The sequence below is a fragment of the Leptinotarsa decemlineata genome, unplaced genomic scaffold (genome assembly GCF_025532065.1).
Source record: "Leptinotarsa decemlineata unplaced genomic scaffold, Ldec_3_MD MMD2_tig00078422_RagTag_RagTag, whole genome shotgun sequence".
Classification (NCBI taxonomy): Eukaryota; Metazoa; Arthropoda; class Insecta; order Coleoptera; family Chrysomelidae; genus Leptinotarsa; species Leptinotarsa decemlineata.
The window spans coordinates 18,295,582-18,321,090 of NW_027412747.1; the positions used below are offsets into that span (position 1 = coordinate 18,295,582).

The 25,509-nt window shown below is 34.7% G+C and overlaps 1 protein-coding gene across 2 annotated transcripts in view; it reads left to right on the forward strand.

The window, feature by feature from the left end:
• LOC111510585 (influenza virus NS1A-binding protein homolog) overlaps positions 1–25,509 on the forward strand; it is an 89,418-nt gene that overhangs the window by 57,586 nt on the left and 6,323 nt on the right. For both annotated transcript variants that reach the window (XM_074186140.1, XM_074186141.1), the window contains 5 exons: positions 8,422–8,598; positions 13,133–13,641; positions 16,773–16,930; positions 18,906–19,277; positions 24,871–25,215. In XM_074186140.1, the coding sequence (XP_074042241.1) occupies positions 8,422–8,598; positions 13,133–13,641; positions 16,773–16,930; positions 18,906–19,277; positions 24,871–25,215 (1,561 nt within the window). The remainder of the gene's footprint in view (positions 1–8,421; positions 8,599–13,132; positions 13,642–16,772; positions 16,931–18,905; positions 19,278–24,870; positions 25,216–25,509) is intronic.

Below are 25,509 nucleotides of genomic sequence, written 5' to 3' on the forward strand. Positions count from 1 at the left end.
GTAATCACTTTAAAGAGGTAATTTATAAACTCGTCAAAGAATTTCCAAGTGTAAAGCAACATCTTCTTTCTGGTAGACAGATGGTTGCTTGTACACATGAATTTCATGATTGTGTTTCTTTTCAAGTAATATTTCCAAAATCAGGCTTTAGTAAAACGGTGGTACTTTATTGTATAGTTGGATATCCGATGTGTTCTTATCATAAAATATATTGAAAATAAGAGGATTACCTGTTTTGCCATGAAAAAAAAAATTAAGGAATTGATTGAGAAAGTTACTTTACCTAATTCATTTCAATGGCCTTTATAGTCGTTCCCATTTATTATTATTTCTAATGCATTAATATACCGGATGGACCTCAGGAGTGTTATGATTGGACTCCGATCTAGACCGATCTGCTACTATCATTATTAGCTTCCTAATTTACTTTATATAGATCATAATGTCTCGTTTTTATATACGGGGGGTAGTATAAACATTCAATCACTTTCGGCTTTTCCGTTAACGTTAAAATTTAATAAATTTAGGAAGACCAGACCATCTCAATAAATCTTATGGTTCAGTAGTTTTTTTTGTTTGTTTTGCAAACGTTCGATACTTATCTGATACATGGTTTTTGGTTCTTCATAAGGGTTGTTTGGTACGGCTAGATTTTGGATGACACTGATTCTTGGAAGACAGAAATGGAATCTGGGAACTTACCAGCCTTCACGACAGTTCATTCAACGACCAGGGAGGCATCAAGACACGCAAGTAGTGGGAAAAGCTAGACACCTATAGATTATTGTTACTTATTCATTTTAAGAGAAATATCGAATTTAACCTTTTGCGTTCAACCTATATAAATAGTTGTATATATACATGTGTGTATAAACATGTAATAAATATCTAACACTATACAGAAAATAATGAATTATAACTGAGCAGTAATCAGGAAATGTATAAGTATTACTCATTACAAGCTCATTACTGATTTTTGTCATAAATAATACCTTTTAATCGTACTAGTATTGTGTATTATCTATAATTTGCCACAACCTACAACTCTACTGCTTACTATATTTTGATTCTGCTATAAACTGGTAACGTAAAATTTAGATATGACAACGCGCTTTACTCTCAATCATTATTGGTTTTACTATAAGCCCGAGAATGACGTGGAGACAGCCAAGTCGACGCATGCGTCTACGAAAAAGGGACATAAAATGGCCGTCTTTGTCGCTTCTCTGTGGTAGGTATTTTCGGTCTGTACTTCAAAATTGATTCTGTAACCAACGTAGCTTTTACCCTGAAGATGGATGCTACTCCTTCTCTCAGGGGTAAGTCCGGAGATAGAGAGATTGACTAATTCAGAGAAACTTTTGTTCTATAAAGTTTTTTTATAGTAGTCATTACGTTTCGACTTATTGACGAGTGAAAATGTTAATTTTTCAACCCTTGTTTTCAGTCGGTTTTTCGCGAGTAACTCAACAAGTGAGTATTTTATCGAAAAAATCATTCGAAGTAAAAATTCAGCTCAGAGAAACAAAAATATAGGATATTCACGTTAAGAAGAGAATGACGTCACAAGATGACAAGTTATGGCGTTTCCAACATGTAGACTATTTCGAACTCTCAAATTTTTTTGTACTGCTGATTTGTTTTATTGCTATTAACCTTACTTATTATTAATTTACTAAGTTGAAATTCAACTTTGTTTTGACTGTTTCGACAATGTTTTAGGCATGTTGAATATACGCAGGTCTCATCAAAAGAAATTATTAGTTCTGAAAAGAAAAGAAAGACTGACAGGTTTGAGTTTTTTTCAATTCGGCTACGTGTGAAATTTTACTATCAGTTGAGCAACTTACAAAATGAAATTTTACTAGTTTCATTGCTATTGAACGCATTTCGTTGGGGATTTTAAAGTTGTTATGTTGGATATACAAAACTACCAAAAATGACGTCTTTCTCTTCTTAACGTGAATGTCCTATAGTGGTGGTGTAGATACAATACAAACTAAGTAAAATAGGGCCTTCCAACATGGACTTCCGAATTTTGACAATTGATAACGGTCATCTTGACATATGTTGTCATTTATTCAAACTCATTAATACTGTTCATTGTATGATTTTTACTATAAAGGGTTGTACAAAAACCCCGACATCTGAAAATCATACACTGAACTGCATTAATGAGTTTTAATATGGATTTTCATCAAGAATCGGCCAGTTGTATTCAGTCATTTATTCAGTCTGTTTTGTCAAATTACTATGGACGTATATAGCATTCAACAACATGTGCAAATGATTGAATTGTTTTGACTGAATGGGTGTCATGTGCGGGTAACGTAACGCACAATTCGCCCATTCTACGATCACCATAATCGTCCTACAGAGAGGATTATTCGCAATATGGTGGATAAATTTGAGTCCACTGATTCAGTAAACTATCGACCAATACCCGTACGTTAATGAAACGCAAAATCTGCCAAAAACGTGGTCACTGTCTGCGAGAGTGTGCAGGAGAATCCGAGGCAGCCGATTTTGCGTCGTGACTTGGGCCATAGTTATGGAAAATTGGACGTTTCGGATGTGTTCCACACAGAGGCATTTGAACGATGTTATATTCCACACATAAAGGCATCAATAGGTCTTCCGAACGAATACAAAATTCTGATGATATCTCACACAGACACTTTGTTGTATTTGAAGATAGGGAGCGCTTAATGAAACACCCTATATATTTCAATCCCTTGTAAATCATGCCCTAAAGAAAATAACGCCTGCCGCCACTGGTAGTCATAAACCAATTGTGACGTAGCTAAGAGCGCTCGAATGTTCGATGTTCGCTGCCGTACTAGATGTTGCGAAAATAATGCTATCGGCTTCCATGGAATTCCGAGGAATGTTCCAGTGCCTTCGATTGCCAAATATAAGCGCCATATTACTCGTCCATCGAGACAATCAAGTGGACGTAACAGTGCTGTACCCGGAGCGATCTAATAAGGCGATAGACATTTGAATAATAGTTGAAGTTTTAATTGAAGTGTTTTGTTGTAATAAAAGTGGAATAAAGATAAGTTTGATTATTGTTCAGTGTACTCAGTTACTGGTAAACCCGCGGAAAAAAACGTAACATTTGGTGTAGGAAGTGGAATAATTGACTGAAGTGTTTCTGTTTTATGGTGAAAACAAGGAGTATCGATTAGTATGAGATGGAAAAGCTTGAGAAAATGTTTTAGGCTTTGCAAGCGAGCCTGGCGGAGAATGAAAAACACAGAAGAGAGGAAGATGAACGAAGAAGGGAGGAAGAACGATTACGCCGAAATGAAGACCGTGAATTAATACTTAATATTCTGTAATAACAAGAAAGAAACATAGAAGAATATCGTAAATTATTGGTAAATATTGAGAAGAAACAAAAAAAAGACAGTAAGCGGTGCTTCCATTTATTTGAAGATTTAAAATCTTCCCAAATGAGTAAAGGAGAGGTACAGGAATTGATTCACGAAGAATTTGGAAAATTATTTCAAGAAACAAACAAGGGGTTGGAAAAAGTCGATGAGAAGCTTGAGGGGTCTGAAAGGAAACTTGAAGAGAAGCTTGAAGGAGTCGGAAAAAAAATTTAAGGGCGTGGAAAAAAGCTTGAGAGAGTCTACAAAAAGTTTGAAGAGTTTTTCTGGAAACTTCGGAAAGAAAAGAGTCACGGAAACGCAAATAGCCTCTCAAGAAGACCACAAGAACCACCAATCAATTCCACATTTCTAGGACAAGAACAAAGCAATCTATGAAATCGTTGTTTTTCAGAGGTATGGTAACCACATTCATGTGGTATGGTAACCACATTAAAGATGCTGTTACTTTATATTAATTCAAGGCTCAGTTGAAAATATATATTACATCACGTACTCTATGAATTTTCGGATTTTTTTTTAATTTTTATGTTTCACATCATCGAATTGTTTTATTGGTTCGAGCTTTTATGTGTTACATTGTGATATGTTAAATATTTCATTACCTTCCCACTCGAATAATTGTTTTTATACCCTAGTATAATTGTAATATGGAACTAACTATTCCGAATACTCCTAATTTGTTCTGTGTTATGGGACAATATTCTCAGGAACACATTTCTATTTCTAGCTTTTTAGCTTCTTGTATTCATATATTATTTGAACGTATTTTATTATTAGAAGAATTTTTATATTTTAATTTTTATATTTCAATATTTTGTATACCATTTTTACCTTTTTAGACTTGTATTTATATAAGGATTTCCTTTGAATTGAAGGGGTTATATTTTTAGGAATGATTAATTTTTTGGGAAAGAAAGTTTTTGGCTTTCTACTACTCCATCTGATACAAAAAAAAATGATGAGAGAATCTTCCAAAGAAAGGAAGGAAATAATCAATTTGAAACTTTGGAAGATTCTCTCATCCCTTTTTTTTTGTATCAGATGGAGTAGTAGAAAGCCAAAAACTTTCTTTCCCAAAAAAGGATTTCCTATTTTCAAATTAAGAAAAAAAAAGCTTGACAGCCGGATGCTAATTTTATCAACGCTAGGATAATAGAAGAAGAACTTTCCGCCAGATGTGATGAAGTAGTGGGCAGAGACTCCTTTATGGATAGCTCTGATAGGAAGATAAACTTCCCTGCCTCCCGCCGCTTCGGGTTCCCTTTGACCCGGAAGGTATCAACCTGTGTCCAGGAATATGGACAGACAATTTGAGGAATCACCTGACCATGGTGTGGTACGGTCGTTAACAGCTTCTGAGGATGACACTACCTTCTTGATGAGGCAAGACATCATGGCAGCGCAGAAGGAGGATCAGGTCTCGAAAACTACACACTACCCCCTCAGGAAAGGGGGTAGTGTATAGCGAAACTTCAAATTTGTACTGTAATGCAATTTCAAAACTCGTCCAAATGGATAAAAAATAGACCACATAAAATGTAATCATGAGACGCTTTATTTCCTGGTCACACATCATCAAATTATTTTAAATAATAGATGCAATCTCAAGATAATTATCCGAAAATGAATTTTAGAAATGTTGATATTTATCCAAGTGTGCAGTATGTTTTGTTAATAATGAAATTGTTTCTGTCGAATTAATCTCTTTTATGAGCCTTATAATCTGTTTTAGTATCCATAAATACAACTGATTCTGTATATGTTTTGATGCAACTAAATAATGTATCTGTAAACAGCGGAGCGATATAATTTCTAAATTTATCTTGCAGTACCTACTCAACTAAATGACGTTTCCCGTTCAAGTAGATATTGATGAAGTGTATATTCACACCTACATAGAAAATTGTCATGTATTTAGGTTAAATGATTGGAAAGTAATTTGCAATTAGTTGAACCACTTACGTTGTCGAATATTCATCGTCATTATTTTTATATTATTCATGAATGTACTACTCTGTTCAGAAAGTAAGGTGAACTTTCTTCATTTTTTTTTAATCTCATGCACTTTTTGGTATGTCCTTTAGCTTTCAGCAATTGGGCTTTTGTCTCCTCAATCGTTGTAAAACGCCGTACTTTCATGGGTCTCTTCAATCTTGGGAACAGGAAAAAGTCGCATGGGGACAAATCTGGTGAATACGGTGGCTGAGGCATCATTACGGTATTGTTTTTGGCCAAAAAATTATGAACAAACAATGACAAGTGAGCAGGTGTATTATCATTTTCAACGTTTGTTGATCTGCTGGGGTGTCCAGGGCGAGCGTCATCATTCACTTCTTCTCGACCTTCTGTGAAAAGCTTGTGCCATTTGTCAACATTTTTTTTCACTCAGAGTACAATCAACGTATGCCACTATCAATATTTCATGTTGTTCCTGAGCACTTTTCTATTTTTTCACAAAACTGAATGCAGATTCTTGATCCATTTTTTCGATAGCAGAAAGTCGCCGAACATGCAAAACATTTAATGACTCACCAAAAGACTAACTATGCTAAACAGCTGAAAGTGTAAACACATGTTCGAGACGAGTGTACCAATAGAAAAAAATCGCTTACGTAGCACGGGAAATTTTAACATTTACCTTATTTTTTTAACAACCCACGTACATTCATTGAACGAGTCACATTGAGTTGTGGTACATGCTATTACATTAACTCGGCAGCGATAAAAGGTAGAATCCCACCAACCAGAACTGCAACGCTTTTCTCGACGCGCGTTTTGCCAACTAAGTTGGCATCTTCAGGAGATGAAATAGATTAAACGGGCCCCTATTTTTATATAACTGGTGATTTTTTCAAGAGGTATAGGATTTTATTTTCAAAACAGCACAAATAAATTTGAAAAATTGATAAACTCTTTATTGGAATCGAGAGAACGATCAATATAATTTAATTTTTGAAAATGATTTCATGCAAATGTTGTCCGCGGCTCCGCTTCAGATGGCCCATGCGCAAGATCCAATTTTGGCACACTCTCTCTCACATCGACCGGTATTTCACATATAAATGCTTCAATATTGGCTTCCAGAGAGTCAGTCGTTGATGGTTTATTCCTGTAGACATGAGCCTTAACATGACCCCAGAAGAAATAATCCAAAGGCATTAAATCACACGAGCTAGCGGCCAATTGACTGGTCCCAAACTGTTCACCGGAGGCGGCTCTTAATTGGGCCATTGTTTCGCGTGCCATGTGGTACCGTCTTATTGAAACCACATGTCAGGCATGTCTAACTCTTCCATTTTGGCCAACAAAAAGTCGTCAATCATCACACGGTAGCGCTCGCCATTCACATTAACGTTCCGGCCATTGTCGATGATGCCACCGACCCATAATCCACACCAAACAGTGACTTTTTCGGGATGCATCGGTAGCACTTGCAATGCTTGTGGCTGGTCTTAACTCCAGATGCGCAATTTTGCTTGTTAACGTATCCATTCAACCAGAAATGAGCCTCGTCGCTGAACACAATTTTTTGATAAAAATGTGGATCTTCCTCAAACTTTGCCAGCTCCCGTTTACCAAATGTTAGACGTTGTGGGAGGTCGTGTGGCTTCAATTCTTGCACCAGCTGTATCTTGTAAGGTTTTACACCCGAATCCTTTCACAAAATTTTCCACGTAGTGGAGTAACAGAGGCCCAATTGCTGCGAACGGCGGCGAATCGACATTTCACGGTCATCTCGAACACTGGCGGATACAGCCGCAATATTTTCTTCGGTCCTCACACTACGTATGCGTGGTTTAATGTCCAATAATGTAAAGTGGGTTTGAAATTTAGTCACAAGCTTCCGAATAGCTCCCTCAGTAGGTCGACGAAACTGCCCATAAATTGGAAGAAGTGCACGATGCACTTTCTTCACAGAGCATGAATTTCGACAATAAAATTCAATAATTTGCAAGCGTTGTTCTTTCGTTAAGTCGATTCATGGTAAAATTATAGACCAAACTGAACAAGTTTGACAATGACACAAGACACGATTCACGCGTGATCAAAAACAGTGTTGCCTAAAAGATACCAGCAAAAAAATCACTCATTATAACAGATATACTTTCACTTTCAGACACGCATCAGTGAGTTCAGGTAGAACAGAAAAACAGATTTGACAGAAATTCGCAGGAAATTTTCTCTTGTATGTTTCCACTAATTTTAACAGAGTGATACATTCAAAGGTAACCGATGGGCTGTTTGAAGCGGAATCTTTGTCACTGTTCGTAGTTCTCATGCCACATTTTGTTGTTTCTAGATTTTCGGAAGAATCCAATAATTCATGTCATGAATTATAATAATGTCATGAACCAATCTCAACGATTTCAGACAGTTGTCAGTTATTATATGGCCGTTCTTCAATGCGCGGTGAGCGACTCTAGATTTCTGTAGTCTTCGCAATTGAATGTATGCTGCGTGTTCCTTGAAACGTGTTTTAAATAGCTCGCCGAGTCTGACCGATGTATTTTTCGTCACTGCCCTCAGAGCTCATTTCTTTTATCCAAGACTTTTCTAACATATTGTCTTTAGAGTTTATAACATTTGTTGAGGTGAGAAAGAAGTTTTGAAGGATGCTTCCACGCTCAACTTTTCAAAAATGCGATCTAATCCGTTAGAAAACTAATTTGGAGCTGAGATAGATTATTTAAATCATTGTTGGTAATCTGTTTCATATCGATTAGTACCATTTTTGAACATGAACATGAAATTTTACTGTATTCAAAAAGTATTTTTGAAATGTTTTTTCAAATCTATTAAATTTATCGTCAACACTGATAGTTCCTTCCCCAATGTATTTAGGTCCTCACAGCATTTGGTTATTCATAATTGGGACCACAACACTTATTATATAATTATATATTTTACCAGCACCATCTGCTGGAGAAGATATCTGATATAGCAGAGTATTAAATGAAACATACTTGTTTGAAATGTATGTTTCTTTTTTCACATTGAAGACATTGTTTTTTTTTTTGTTTAGATCAAAGCTGTTTTAGTAGCAGCCAACAATCTGAAGATGGAGAGAGTTACAAGAGTATGTGCCCAGCATTTGATCAAACATCTGTCAGTTGATAATTGCATAGAGATTCGGTCTTTGCCGGGAATTGCCAGAAACAAGGAGTTCATCCAGCAGGTCGACAATTTTATTGCAAAGGAGGTACGAAGTAACTAAATTCATTTTCAAAAATTTTCCTAAATCTTATTTCATCATGATTTTTTTGTCCTGATTTCTTGAGTAGTTGAAGTAAATGTTGAAGTAGCTTTGACAGTTAATATGCAATTTATATTATTAAAAATATATTTCTTCATTGTTTATATATTATGTTATGCCGAGTGTACCACCAGTTCGTATGGACTTATTCCCTAAATTGCTTTTTTTTTCTTTAAATCTTACGACTTGAAAACCATAAAAAACGATAAGCACCTCTATACAGTGTGTTCGGTAAATAAAGGATGAACCTGTAACTACCCCAAAGTCTACTCATGCTCACACACAAAAAATTGACCTCACTAGAGTTTTTTCAAAGCCATTTTTACATATTGTAGGTGTTTCGAGTATGCTTTGTTTCAATTACTTTTGATTAACTGGCTCTGTAAAAGAAAATGTAATTTTTATATATACCCATGCCTTGAAAGAGATACTAAAAAATGAATTAACCCAAAAAACTAGGACATACATTTTTATACCTGAACTTTCCTCATTCGTGATGAAAAAATTGTGTCGAGGTAAATGTGTCAATTCTTCTGAAAATGTAATGGCTTGCTATAGTTTCTACGATAGAATTTTAATGCTTTTTTACAAAAACTTCGGTATTGCTATTAGATTGCCAATGAAGCAATTTCTTAAAGTAAATTTTCACAAACTATATATTTTAAATGTAAATAGAAGTAAAACTCAGTGATCAGTGAAACTATTTGTTGTTTTTTTGCCGTCGTATGTTGGAAATTCTTCCTGACTTTTCGCCAAAGCGAGTAGCTGGCATCTTCAGACGTCCATGTTATTGCTTCCAAGAATGGAGCTTCGCATATGTCGTCTTCAAGTAGTTATGATTTTTTTTTCAACAATTTATATTTATTTCAACAACTAACCGACTTTCTCACTATTATATGTATATAATATAAATCCCGAATCTATTGACCTTTTTGAATTTTTTTTTGCTATTTTGTTGTCTAGAGATAATTATGAGTGTTTAAATATTTTATTTTATTTTAATTGTTTAAAATCGCTTTTTTATATTTCGATTGCTTAAATAATTAGTAAAGAAATAATTTTGTTCTTGAAAATCATAATTTATACTTTTACATAGTTTGGAAAGAAAATGTTTTTTTATTTATTATTTAATTGTTTATTAGTTCAACAATTTTTTATGAACAAATATTGACCAACGTTATATTTTTTTTCTGAAGCAGAAAAAAATTATAAAACCAGCTATATACAAAAAAGTGTCATATTTTTTTTTTCAAAAATATTGAATTTCTCTATTTGTTTTAAACAATTTAATAAACAAATCACGTAAAAAATTCATATCCTATGTTAATAACTGCCATTGTTTAATGTGAAAACAGACATAGCTAAATATCAATTGAAAAAAAAAATATCAACAATTTTTAGATATTTCATTTTGCAATAGTTATAAAAAATCATAATTAACAAATTAATAAATTTTTATGAACTTTTATCGCAGGATCGTATGAAGTATATATACAGTGTGTCCAAGATAAGGATCCTAAGCATGGGAATCTCAGTATCTGTTGAAGGTACAGCTTAGGTTAAATTAGGAAAAAGTTGTGTTCTTTAAAGCTTATTTACAAGCCGTTTAGAAACTTGAAGAATTTTCATGGCCTGCTGAGATATTTGGAAAAAACGAGAATTTGACAATATCAATTTTATTTTTTTCTGACTTTATTTGAAAAGATATCAAAAAACGAATAACACTTTTTCATTGACACTTTCAAGGTACTACACGATGGTATTTTTAGTTTTTATATCCGACGTTTCGTTTTCAAAAAACCATCATCAACTTTATTTTTTTAAATAGCCCGAAAAAAAAGTACACCCTGTATCTGATTTCATTTTTTATTACGAATTCAACGATGTAACACATGTCATTGTTTTCTTTTTAGTTTAAGGGAAAATTGCATTTTTTCTATTTTTAAAATGTATTTTTAAGTAGGTTAATAATGATTTTTTTAAAGTAATGAAAACAACAAAGAAATTAACGCATTTTTTATTTAATTCAAAGGAGGTGTTCAAACAGGTTTCCGTTATTTTCCAAACATAAGTATGATCTTCTAACTGTAGAACTTAAAACATCACGTAACATCTCTGGTGTAATACTGTTAAATGCGACAGTTACACATTCTCGTAACTACTGTTCAGTTTCAAAAGAATGTTGGTAAACCCGGTTTTTAACAAAACCCCATATGAAGAAGTCCAGAGGAGTTAAGTCAGGGGATCGCGCTGGCCAAGACACTTCACTAAAGGTTCCAATCCACCTTCCAGGAAATCGCTGCGAAAGATACTGTCGAACTTGTCTAGAATTATGTGCAGGAGCACCGTCTTGTTGAAACCAACAGTTATTGACCTTGCCAGAGGTAAATTATCTAAACAGTTTTCTACATAGTTGTGCAATAAATGATGGTATCGTTCGGCGATCAAAGAATTATAGTAAAAAAACGGACCTAGTATTTTAGTTCCTAAAATTGCACACCACATATTGAACCCAAAACGTTCTTGATGTCTTGATATTTTCTTAACACGCGGATTTTGCTGAGCCCAGTAATGCGTATTGCGGCTGTTGAAGATACCATTATTAGTGACCATACTTTCGTCGGACCATATTATTTTTGAAGGGAAATTATAATCTTCTTCACACGCGCGTGTATACCATTCGCAAAAATTTCGGCGCCGTTCGAAATCCCCTGGTTTAAGTCCTTGGCAAATCCTAAATTTATAGGGGTGATATCTATTTTTACGCAAAATAAATTGAGCTGTGGATTTGGCTACTCCTACATTATTTTCGATTTGCCTAGTTGATATTTCAGGGTTCTCAACAACTGCTTGTAAAACATTATTTTGGGCTTCTTCTGAAGATTCCTTTTTTCGAGATAAAACAGGCTTTTTAAATGAACCATATTCTTTTGAATTTCGAGCCAGCTCTAAGAAAATGGACTTACATGGCTGCTTTCTTTCTGGATATGTATTGAGATACATTGCTGCTGTATTTACAGTATTTTTGTGGCACAAAATGTAGCACGTTAGCATGTCAAACTTTTCTTCATGCTATAATGCTCACCCGGCATATTCGACGATAATAACACAATATTATCTATTTAACAATAAACAATAATAACGACAACAGTAACAATAACTCTAAAAACAACAACTCGACAAACAGGCTAACGACAATTACTATTTTATCGTGTAATTAAATAATATTTGACAGGCTCGGTGACAGGTATTTACGTCAAAGCATTTGTTTGCAACGCCTACTTAAAGATTTTTTTAAAAATAGAAAAAATGTAATTTTCCTTTAAACTAAAAAGAAAACAATGGCATGTGATACATCGTTGAATTCGTAATAAAAAATGGAATTAGATACAGGGTGTACTTTTGTTTCGGGTCATATAAAAAAATAAAGTTGATGATGGTTTCTTGAAAACGAAACGTCGGATATAAAATTTAAAAATACCATCCTGTAGTACCTTAAAAGTGCCAATGAAAAAGTGTTATTCGTTTTTTGATATCTTTTCAAATAAAGTCAGAAAAAAATAAAATTGATATTGTCAAATTCTCGTTTTTCCCAAATATCTCAGCAGGCCATGAAAATTCTTCGAGTTTCTAAACGGCATGTAAATAAGCTTTAAAGAACACAACTTTTTCCTAATTTAACCTAAGCTGTATCTCCAACAGGTACTGAGATTCCCATGCTTAGGATCCTTATCTTGGACACACTGTATATCAAAAGGGCTTCACGAAGTTTAAAATTTATAGGTCAATTATTCATACCTTTTATCCCATTATTTATGCCAACGGAGATTGGGAAAAAATTTGTTAGTTAACAATTGAATAACTTTTGAAAAAATGGTGATAAAACTTTTTTTTCTACGGGACTCAATTCATTCAAGTGTTAAGAAGATACTAGATTTTTTTCAAATTTTCAAAATGACATTTTATGTTATAAAAAAATTATTTCTTTTGATAAACTCTCTTTAGCGGCAGCGCGCGTATGCCGTAACAGCCGCGCTGAACCCTATTTTCAACGTCAAATTAAAATTATAAATAATGGAGACAGAGTTTCGGGAGTCGGGACTTTTGTATCGGAAATTTCTTCCTCTTTAACGAGCTTTTTCAAAATTGTTTGAATATAAATATACTAAATACCGTTTTTGTAAAATCTTATTTTGTTAATAACAATTGCAATTTTTTACCTGCACCAAAATCCTTTAAAAACAATTTTTCTAGAGGTGATTCCGAATCGAATGAGCTGTCTCTCATATTTTTAGGACCTTTTATCTCTATTTTTCATATTTTTGAACTTGCTGATTAGACTATACACCTAACTGTTGTTACCAGGGTATCTATCAAATACCCCGTATATAGTTTTTCGAATTGAGAATGAACTCCATGACTTTTGAGATGTCCTGAATAATTAATTTGTTTGCTGACAACTAACTTCGTCTATTTTCAGTTCACCAAGATCAGCCAAACAAGCAATGTGTTGAACCTTTACTGCGCTCGAATCGAAGTTCTGAACCAATCCCGCGAAGAAATGTCTCTCGTCAACGAAAGTTCCCTGTGCCGGCTCGTCTTGGAATGGATCAAGCGGCAAGTCAACGATCACCACATCAACATGTCTGGCCTCTCTGAGAAAACGTTCATGCTGTACCTCGCCATAGACAACTCCTTGCAGGACTGTTCTAGTCTACCCACCGGAGATATAAGCGACACTGAAATCGTGCAGGACTACAAGAAGTTGTCGCTGAAAGACAAGCAGGTGAATTCGAAGCCCAATAGGAAGATTTTGGGGCAGCCTTCGAAGCCTCGCGTATTGATATATAATAGGGAAATCGGCGAGGAATTGGAACACGAACTTGAACCGGATTGGAACTTGATTGCTTCGGCTAGCGTCGGCGAGCATAGCTTTTTGGCTTTAGTGACGCTGGGGGGTAAACTGTCGACGCTCTCGATACAACTCAGGTAAGTTTTTATTCTTCGTTTGTGAAAGGGAAATTTCCTATGTTTCAGTTTATTTGCCTCACGTCTCAAGTACACCTCCAAATTGGTTTGGAGTTGGCTTCTCGACTAATCCAATTGTGAATGAGTTGATATTTTCAGTCAAATGTCAATGAGAGCCTTCTATTTGTTTTGTTGTTGATATTGGGTTGATTCTAAAACGTTACATGTCCGACGGATTGTGAATAGCCATGATGCTCTATACATAGCTCGGAGAGTTATTAACATTGTCTACCCATAACACGAAACCGATGAACAAGCAGTTAATGACGATGACACCCAAGATACTTTACTTTTTATCATTGCAAAGATACGATAGGTTGCCTTTTATGTTTCGGGATTTGACAACCCTAGTGTTGCAATCTGACAACTGACAGCTCTATCGTAGAGTTGGACATTTTTGAGCGCTATTTGTGTTGTTTACAGTAACTTAAAAGATTCATCTCGGCCCAAAAATGGAATTAAATCGTGAACATTTTCATGCGATTATTTTTTACAACTTTCGACGTGGACTAACTCAGCTACAGTGCATGGATGAACTTAATTCAATTTTTGGCGAAGAAGCTCCATCAAGGACCAGTGTTTATCGATGGTATGGTGAATTCAAACGTGGTCCTAGTTCAGTCCAAGACGAATTTCGTGAAGGTCCTCCAAAATCAGTTGTTGTTCCGAAAACCATTGATGCTGTGCGCGAACTGATATTGCAAGATCGTCATGGGACCTATCATGAGATTGAGATAACCATAGGCATTAGTGGGACCAGCATACATTCAATATTGTATAACCATTTGACTGTCAAAAAAATTTGTTTGCATTAGATCCCACACAATTTGTCAATCGCTCAAAAAAAGGCTCGTGTCGATTGGTCGAAGGAAATGCTCAAAAAATAGTATCGCGGTGCTTCGGAACACGTCTATGACATCGTGACAGGTGATGAATCGTGGATTTACGCGTATGAGCCCGAAAGTAAACAGCAGTGTACTGTATGGGAGTTTCAAGATGTGCCAAATCCAACAAAAGTTGTTCGCGCGCGAAGCACTTCCAAGCAAATGGTCGCTTGTTTTTTCGGAAAAACTGGACATGTCGCAACCGTACCACTAGAACAACGCAGAACAGTCAGTTCTGAGTGATACACAACCATTCGTTTGCCAATTGTCTTCCAAGAAATCAGAAAAACCAACCGGCGAAGACGGATCACTCTTCACTACGACAATGCGAGCTCTCACACATCGGCTCAAACAACTGTATTTTTGAGCACCCAAAACATCGTTTTGTTGGGTCATCCGCCGTATAGTCCTGACTTGGCACCAAATGACTTCTTTTTATTCCCGCACGTAAAAAACAAACTGAGAGGTCAACGTTTTTTGACACCTGAAGAAGCGGTTGCAAAGCAGAGTGGCAAAAGTGCTTCGAAAATTGGTTCAAACGCATGCAAAAGTGTATAGACCTTCATGGGGAATATTTTGAAAAACAATAAAGTGATTTTCGATTATTAATATTTGTTTTTGTTCTCTAATACCGAAATATAGAAGGTAACCCTCGTACATGTTAACTTGCTTCTACAAACAAACAATTTATATGAGGCCTATTCGAAAAAAGGGGTTTTTCATTTTTCTTAAAAAATATTGATCCATGCATCAATATCTATTTTGTTCTCTTCAGAGTACACTTGTGTCAGCGTTTGGTATGTTCTCTCAGTGATTCTGTTTTTATCTCCTCAATCATCGCAAAACGCCGTCCTTTCATGGGTCTCTTCAATCTTGGGAACAGGAAAAGGTCGCAAGGGGTTAAGTCTGGTGAATACGGTGGCTGAGGCATGAATATGTTGTTTTTTGGCCAAAAAATTCTTATTGATTCTCTCGCAAGCGGCGCATATCTTCAAGGTAATAGTCGTTATTGACTATAAGAACAATTTTCAGACAATAGCATGATTTAAAACTTTCATCTGACCTATTTTTCACGGTAACACTTAGGAAAAAATACGGTTTTATATCATTCACAGTTAAAAAAAACATGATTCGTCACATGTAGTTACTCTTTCCATCAGCTTAGAATAGTTTTTAATGTTTTTGAGATGTTTAGAACAAATTCTCATTTGCGAAACCTTTTCTTCAGGCTAGAGGATTTGAGCCACTATTTTGAAACATACTTTTGTCATAATGAAACATTCGTATAATATTTGTCTCAACTGATTATTTGTCAATTTCTACAATCTCAACAATTGCAAGGATACTCAAACGGCGATCTTGACGGAAGAGATTGCCTATTCTGTCGATGTTTTCAAAGTTGAAATTACGTCCTGGGCGTGGATTATCTTCGATGACTGAAACGTTTGTACCCTTTAAAACCGGTGTACGTGACATACTTTCGTCTCAATACATTTGTTGTAAGAGAGAAAAGCTCTCTGTTGCGGATTTACAAAGTTTTACTATAAATTTCACGTTATATGTTATTCAATTCAAATGCCTACCATTTTTCATGACGAGCAGCACGAACGCACGAAAGCTGTGGCCCAACTGAGCAAGCTAGTGTCGTTCAACCGGCTGGAATGTAGATGGGCTTGCACCAATTGACCTTGAGGCTTGCACCAATTGTCTCACACAAATCCTGTACCATTATTTTCTATCCAGAGCATGGTCCATAATAACCAGCAATTGAACGTTTTTTCCTCAATTTCCTAAACAAGGGATGGGGTTTTGGGGCAATACTTTTCACACCCATGGGTTGATTAGGGTGACTTTGCACAGAATAGGTAGACTGCTGAAAAAAAGCTTTTTAAGGATGGGACATGCACACATAGGAATCACATCAAGTCTTGTTTACAACTTCAGGTTTCAATCGTTCAGGAATTTCATCATAGCGTCTATTAAATTTTAGTTTTAATTCTACTGATATTTACTTCCATATCTTGTAGATTTTGATTTTTTTAAATACAAGATCCTCTTCAAGATTTCTGTTTTCAATTATATCTTAGAGTGATGGTTGACAAAAACATTGACTTTTTATTTTTCAACCTATTCCTGCCCTATAGGAAAACTATCACCGTAATGTTATTATTGTACAGGACAATCAATCATTTTTTAATTGATCTTTAGACTGAATACCCCTTCTACACCTTCTCCTGTGCAAACTCCAACTGCCAGCAGGCCTGCCAGTGAAGAAAAACCCGATCTATATTGTGCCCTCGCCAATATGTCCAGTCAAAGATGTGCTGTCGGCTGTGGAAATTTCAACAATACCCTCATTGTGTGCGGTGAGTAGTGATTAATGTAAAATTTGAACTATTTCTGAATTTCATATGTTATACTTTTTATTTCACACAACTCAACAAAAATCCTATTTTCTCTGATCTAACAAAAAATTGAAATCCTTTTTGAGTGTTATAGCTTGAGTGATATAGCTTGAGTGATTTTACAGGATATTTGTATCCTGTAAAATCTGTCAAATTGCAAAATTTTGGTTTTTTTTCCAAAAAGATTTGTGGATGTTTTATGTATTTGTAGAGTATTGACAAATAATAGAACATCATTATTTCGAACAGTTATATCCCAAAAAATGATAAAGAAACTTGTGTTTTCAAACATAAATCTCCAAAATCTAGATTCATTCACTCATGACACGAAAATTTATTTATCAACAAATATTTTACTTGGTTTTCTGATACAAATTCAAATGAATGTCGACGACAACATAAATGTTAATTTTATGAGCCCTTTCATTTTTCATAGCACTGAATGAAATCCAAATCATTTTGATCATCACATCAAAAAATGATGGAAGAATATTAAGGTCACAGGTAACATACTAGGGCCGCCTTTTAGGTTTTTACACAAGGTATGAAAAACTTTTTGGAACAAACTGATTTCTGTTTCAGCATATTTTCCTTTTTCATCCATACACCTTTTCATGCTTCAAACCAATCCTTGAAAGTGAATATAAACAGTGAAGCCAAAAAAACATAATTTATTACACGGTAATTTTCTTGAAATATCAAGAGTTGAAGAACCGAGAAGCTTTCACTATTGACGTAATTTCACAGAGAGAGAAACATCGACATCCATTGATTGATGAATTTAAAATTTGTTTTTGCTTTTCTCTTAAAATTTCTCCAAGTTTCACCAGTACATATAATAATTCTATCATCAAAAAAATGAATTTCACCTTCAGATTTCAAACAATATAGTATTATAAATATTGAACAAAACTGGGCCCATCACAGAACCTTGTGGTACGCCAATCTGAAATAATATATTTTTTCTTGAGTTTCTGCTTCTATACAGTGGATCAGTTTTGAGACAATTGGACTTACATTTTCATCGACCATTTTTGGGGATTTTCACCTTCCATGATCTGAAAAAGAAAATGTAATGAAGGATTTTACACAAGTGTAGAAAGGCAAGTGTGAAAGCCTTAACCATTTTGTCTATAGAAAGGCAAACTTTTTAGTTCACCCCGATATGTTACTGTGCAAATTCGAAATACGTTTCACAAAAAAAACGTTCTGTTTATCAATAACTTGTCTTATTTAATAATTTTTCCTTTCAAAAAATTTGTATGGACGCTTATTTTAACGTTGATAAGTAAATTTATTTCTTATCACGAGTTACTGATGAATAGATTTTTTTCAAACATTGAATTTAGTAAACTGAATCCATTCAACAAAACAAGTATCTCAAACAATGATAGATGTGTGATTAAAGCATGATTGGGTAAAATATCTATTGGGTAAAATAAACAAACCTCCTTTCTCTGGCCAATGAGTTTTAACTGCAAGTGGCTGACAGAATTCATTGTTACAGTGTCAGTGGTCAGTTAGGTTTTAACGCCTGTGGTGTGTACTTATACGGTATTTTATCAAAGTTTGAAATTTTTAAAATGTTAATTACTGATACTGCCGAAGAAACTGCTAATTTGTGTCCCTACGCTCCGCCTAAAGATTTTTCTATGCCCAGCCGCATGTTATTAAAAATAAAAAATAAAATTTTGTTTGTTCCTTGGTGCGACTCTGTACAAACAGCCTTGTCTGGGAGATCACGTGTACTATGCATGATAATGTTTTGAAGCACTCTGTTGCTTGGCTGAACAGAGTATAGTAACACATCACGATGAACTAAAAAGTTTGCCATTACAATTTTTATTTTTTCAGATTATGGAAGGTAAAAGTTGATACAAAACTGATTTTTTCCACAAAACTGTTGTTCAAACTTGTTATTCTGACTGTGTTTCAGGAGGCTATGACAGGACAGAGTGTCTCAGAACCGTAGAACACTACATTCCAGAAATCAACAATTGGAAAAATTTACCTCAGATGAGAGAAAGCAGAGGTCGTTTCAAAATCGCCGTGCTGAATGAAAAAGTGTATGCCATCGGTGGTAGCAACGGAACGACAGAGTTGGATTCAGTCGAAATGCTGGACTTATCTGTGGGCAAATGGGTAAAGATGCCGAAAATGCCTATAGCTAGGAGCAACATGGGCGTGTGTACATTGGAAGGCTTGATTTACTGCATTGGTGGATGGAACGGACAAGTGGGAATAAAGCAGTGTGATGTGTTTGATCCGGAGACGTCGACATGGTCTTCTATTGCTCCACTCAATATTGGTATGTGATTCATGTTTCAGTGCTGAAAAACTATTCAGTTTACCTTTTTGAAGCATGTATATTTTGAAATGAATTAGACCTTCAACCGACTGACAAATGGTTAGATGATTTTGCTGCATTATAAATTTCAGAGTTTTTTTATTTAATTAGATATTAGAAGGGGTAGCCTCAAATTGTTGTTTTGGCGAGTGGATGCAAAAGCTCAGTTTTAAATAGCTTGGCCTATTTGTTTGTTTAGGTCAAATTTAGTAATTGATGTTTGGCCCCCTTCCTATTGACAGATTGCTCTGATACTTGGTACTCACCTTGAGTTTTGATGACAATACAATTTGATAAATTCTGTATCATTGTAAATCTAAAATGGCCGCAACCACAACGTGGCGGATTACATATTGTTTCACAATGTCCTCAAGTAACTATCAAATGACAGGGCATGACTAGAATAATAGTAGTACACTTTGAAAAAAATCCAAATTCAAGATGACCGCAGCTACAAAATGGCGAATTACATGTTCAAGATTCAAGATTTCAAGATTCAATATTTATTTTTAGGTCATCATTTTTACAGTTTTTACAGTTATATTTACAGTTAATATTTCCCTCAGTGTGAGGATGGATGCACCTAAGTAACTAAAGTACTTGTGTTGTGCTTTCCATCTACCACTCAGGGTATTCAATTATATACAATTGACTGTCTTATACCTATAACTATATACACACGCTTCAATATAGTTAATTGATTTACAGAATTGATGAACATTAGGAATGATGAAGAGCTTGCTGAACATTGTTTATATTTAGCCGAATAAATCGAGAAGTTCGGTATTGGACATAATGAACGTTTTGATGGATTTTTTGAATGTATTGAATTATGTTACCTCATAATACTGAGGTACTAAATTAACTAAACAGAATGAGAAGAATTGAGTAACAAAATCAGAAACTAAAAACTTGAAAATAAAATAAGTAAAAAAAATTGTATGTTAAACGGTTGTATTGAAAAAAAAAAGGTAATAATGATATAGATCTGGGGTCTCCAAACTTTGAAGGCTTCGGGCCATAATGATTTTTTCAGTTTGTTCCAAGGGTCAATTTCTGCCCTTAAGTAATTATCATTCTGTGTTTTCTTCTTCAACTTATCACAGCAATAGTAACAACAATTAGGTAATCATTGGCTGTAGCGGACCAGATTGATGACAGTAAATCATTGGGTGTCGCGGGCCGGATTGATGACACTGGCGGGCCGGATTGATGACACTGGCGGGCCGGATTTGGCCCGTGGGCCGTAGTTTGGAGGCCCCTGATATAGATAATGTACTGAAAACTATTTCGGAAGGTCCTAGATAGCAGTCATCACACCACTCTCCTCAGTAATCTAATAATAATATACTTTATTGTCCAAAGAAAAAATCTTGTTGACAAAGTTAATAAATAAATATAAAAGAATACATAAATGTCATATGAATATAAAAATATAGATAAAATATAATGTGAATCTAAGTATAAAAACACTGAATAAAAAACCACAAACAATGGTTGAAACATACATACACATAAAACATGCTAAGTTAAAAATGATCGGTATAGAACTCAGTCAAACTTTAATAGGGTCTACTACTCAAAATTTATTTAATCATTTTTCTGTACTGATTGGTATCAATATTTATCTCTTTAGTGTAACTCGGCAGATGGTTATACATCTTCACACCATTATAAAATAAGGAGTCCTTGACCAGAAAGTTGCAAGGAATAGGTAATTTTAAATTTTTTTGTACGCTCTGACGAGTTGTATAGTGATGGGTGATCAGATAAAAAATTATAAAATCATTTAGCACAGTATTTACATATTTACTCAGGTTTTTATCTGATCATACGTTAGATTGCTAAGGAGAGTGGTGTGATGATTGCTACCTAGGACATTCCAAAATAGTTTTTAGTACATTATCTACATCATTACATCTACATTTTTTACTTATTTCATTGTATACTAAGCACACAGTCTGTATAACGAAGATGAGTAAAAATTATCTCTTGAACAGTTCCTTGCACTATGATATCATCCTTCTTTGTTCATCTGTAAATTTTCAATTAGATGAAAAACTAAAAAACTGTCACGCATGAAGCTTACTTTACTCCAACAGTTGAACTCAGTTCTACAAAATTTAGGAAGTATTCAATAGTTTGGTGTATAAATGGGTTGCCCCTTTCTTGGCCAATGTTCAGTTATCAAAATAATGTGAGGAAATTTTTGGTTTTCAAAAAACATCTATTGGAAATACTTTTCTTACACTGGAAAAAAATACTGTCTCGACGCCCGTTTGGCTAACCAAGTTAGCATCACCAGATAACTAAGACTTGTCATCTTGATGCTAACTTTGTTAGTGAAACGCATGTTGAGAGGTAGTATTTTTGTTCTACTGTAGGAAAAAGGTTTTCAATACATCAGTTGTTTGTCAGAGGATCCTGTATCTGATTATCAAGTTCAAAATTGTTCATATCATCTGGTTTATTTCGAATGGATTGCACGTTCAATGACAGTAAACTAATTGAACTAAGTAAACTAATTAAAAGCTTAAAAGAAAAGATGCACTACAATTTATTGCTCCTTATTTATTTAGCGAAACAGTTCTATTGTATGTACTATGAGTTTAGCAAAAAGATCATTAGAAATCTGTATGGCATCAAGCTTATTTCTCAAATATTTAGCATTCTGATGGAAAACTTCCAGAATTACATCATTTTCCCGACCCGTAATATTTCTACGAGAAAGATAATTGTTATTTTCAAGAAGAGTCAGAGTCAGAAATGCTTTATTGTCATAAAAATTTAGGTTTTGTTGACAAAGCAGGATTAAGAACTAAAACAATCTGAAACATTAAAGTAAATGAAGTGAGAGAAGCGATAAAAAACCTCAAGAACAAAATGACTTCCGGTTTTGATTCCATACCATCTTTCATAGTGAAAGACTGTAGCTCAGTCTTAGCTTCCCCTCTCTGTTACCTCTTCAACTTATCGTTAAATACAGCAACGTTTCCTGATGTTTGGAAACTTGCCAAAATTTGCCCAATTATAAAGAACGGGGATGTTTCAAACATATCAAACTACAGAGCAATTTCAATTATCTCAAACTTCGTGAAGGCGTTTGAAATTATCTTGTATAAGCACATTTACTTGTCAACACACAACTAAATAAATGAATTTCAATATGGTTTCATGAACCACTGCAGCACTGAATCAAATCTAGCACTGTTTTCCCACTACGTGTGCTCAACATTGGATAATCAAGCACAGGTGGACGTGATATACACAGATTTCTCAAAGGCCTTTGACAAAATTGATCATAGCGTCTTACATTCGAAACTGGACCTTATTGGCCTTAGTAATAAGCTACTAGGCTTTTTTGAATCGTACCTTTTTAACCGTAACCAAATAGTTTGTTACAATGGATACAAATTGTCAAAATTGCCAAGTCTGGCGTACCCCAAGGATCGAATTTAGGACCGCTGTTGTTTTTGATATTTATCAATGATTTAAGCACACAAATTCTATGAAACTTTTTTTTGTTGATGATCTGAAAATACTGAATTCTATCCAAAATGTGAATGATTGCATAACACTTCAGGAAGATATAGATAATGTGCAGGCTTGGTGTGAAATTAATAACCTACATCTGAATATAGGTAAATGTAAAGTCATGTCATATACTAGAAAACATAGACATATTGAACATCCATACAATATTCAAGGTAGTTTGCTAACCCGTTGTGTGGAGACTAAGGATTTAGGTGTATTTTTTGACATTAAAATGGCATTTATCAATCACATAAACAAAAAAGTTTCCGAAGCCAATAAAATGTTAGGATTTATCACACGAAATTGTCAAAACTTTACAAACATAAACGCCTTGAAGATATTATATTTCTCATATGTCAGATCCAAGCTTGAATACTGCTCAATTATTTGGAGCCCCTACTATTTCTGTCATAAGTCCTCAATTGAAAAAGTTCAAAGAAAATTTTGGAAATTCTTGTACTTCAAAAACACTGGAATTTATCCAGCTAGGGGTTCTGACCACTATAGTCTTCTCAGTCACTTTCAATTAATTTCTTTAGAAAAAAGGAGAAGATGTGATTCAATAACCTTTTTGCATAAACTACTGCACAGCCAAGTAGACTGCCATTTGCTCCTGTCAGAACTGAACTTTAGGGTGCCAAGACCTCAGTCACGGCTGAATCTCACATTTTACTGCTCTGCAGCACGAACAAACATAATATCGCATTCTCCAATTAAATATATGTGTGAAAACTACAACTCGATATGCAGCTTTTGCGATATTGATACCTGCTCGGCGAATCATATAAAAAAAGTTGCAATGGAAATCTTAAAGTGATATAAAAACTGTTTTTTCTTTTTTGTGTTGTGAGAGAGTCAGTTATTATAATCACTCTTACCAAGTAGCGCAATGAATAGTTATGCTATCAGTTTTTTCTTTTGTTTTAGTTTTCTTTCTTTTGTTTTCTATTCGATGTTATATCATTGTTATGTTATATTCATATAGCATGTCAAGAATGAACATGATTTGTTAATTTATTTTATATATTATCAGTAATGATGTATTATTTAATTATGTCCTGTAATTGGGTGTTACCTGTTGGGCAATAAATGATATTATTATTATTATTATTATAAAGGTCAAGAATTAAAACAAGATATTAATATGGCTCAAGCACACTTCAAAAAATCTATGGTAAAAGTCTGTGATGAAAAATTTAATAAGTTGCAATTATAAGTTGTGAAGTCATTCGAAATAAATTCCTCAATGCAATAAGCTTCATCTAGCAGAAGTTTTTTTTAATCTGTTTGTAGCATGTCAACTTTCTGATTGAAAGGGGGAGATGATAGAAATATTTTTTGCTATTATAAAGGATTGAGTTTTTAATTTGTGCTATTGACGGGATAGGAAGAGGAATATTGAATGTAAGATGAGTGGAATAACTTTGAGTTGAGTTCGAGATGTTATCTTTGTGCTTTTTGTGTATTAGACAGACTGTTTCTAAAATAAAGAGGTAGTAGACTGCCTCTTGAAAAATTAAAAGAAAAATCGAACTTGATCTATATTTATTAATAATTTAGCACTCTCGCTATGAGATAATCTCTCACGCAACAACATTTAACTTCTAAAGAGTTCTGAATGGTAAGGGTTTGAAATAGGTTTAAGTCGTCAGCCAGTGCTCACTGGCTTTTCTACTATTCCTTGCGTCGCGTCGGTTGTTTGCGAGACCCACATTGCTATTGTTTACTTGAGAATTAACTTTCTTTTGATTATTTTTAAATACATGCTTGAGTTTGAAAAATGTGTGACGTGACATCAGGGGAGGGGGTTCTAAAAATGTGACAACCTGTGACAAGGACGGGAGGTCTAAAAGTTCTAAAATTCATGTGACGTAATTTATGGATAGCCCCAAACTTTTCAGATCACCCTTGTATGTTTGCTCTTTCACAGACCGTTATGTAACTATGTCACGCAGCCCAGAATATACTGAAAAAATACAGTAAAAGCAAACAATTTACTTTATTCTCTGTCTTCATTTAGGTCGCTACCAAGCCGGAGTAGCTGCCTACAACAAAATGGTATACGCCATCGGAGGCTGCGATGCTTGGAATTGTCTGACCTCGGTTGAGGTTTACAATCCAGAAGAAAATACTTGGCAATCATCCAAACCCATTATTACGGCGAGACGAGGTTGCGGTTTGGCTGTGTTTGATAACAAACTCTACGTAATCGGAGGATCAGATGGTTCTCATTCCTTGAATTCAACTGAAGTTTTCGATGAAGCAACTCAGACTTGGACAATGGGGCCAACTTTGACAACTCCGAGGGCTAATGTAGAGGTGGCAGTTGTGGGAGATCGGTTGTATGCTGTCGGAGGTTTCTCAGGTAATTTGAAATTAATTTTCATGTCATATTGTCCTACATTTTTTATTTCTAAGTCAGTTCTATTTATAAGGGGTGGCTCACGACAATTTGAATACCAAAAAAAACTATATTGGGAGTTTTGGTTGGAAGGGAAGCAACAGATTGTGGAGACGTGGACCATTCTTATCCTTAATAATGGAAATTTGTCTATCCTAAAAAATTACAAATTATTCATAAATGCATGAATTATTCCCAATTTATGAACAAAGGGTCGTGTATGAAACTGGCCACAAGAAGAACCTGCTTATTAGGCGT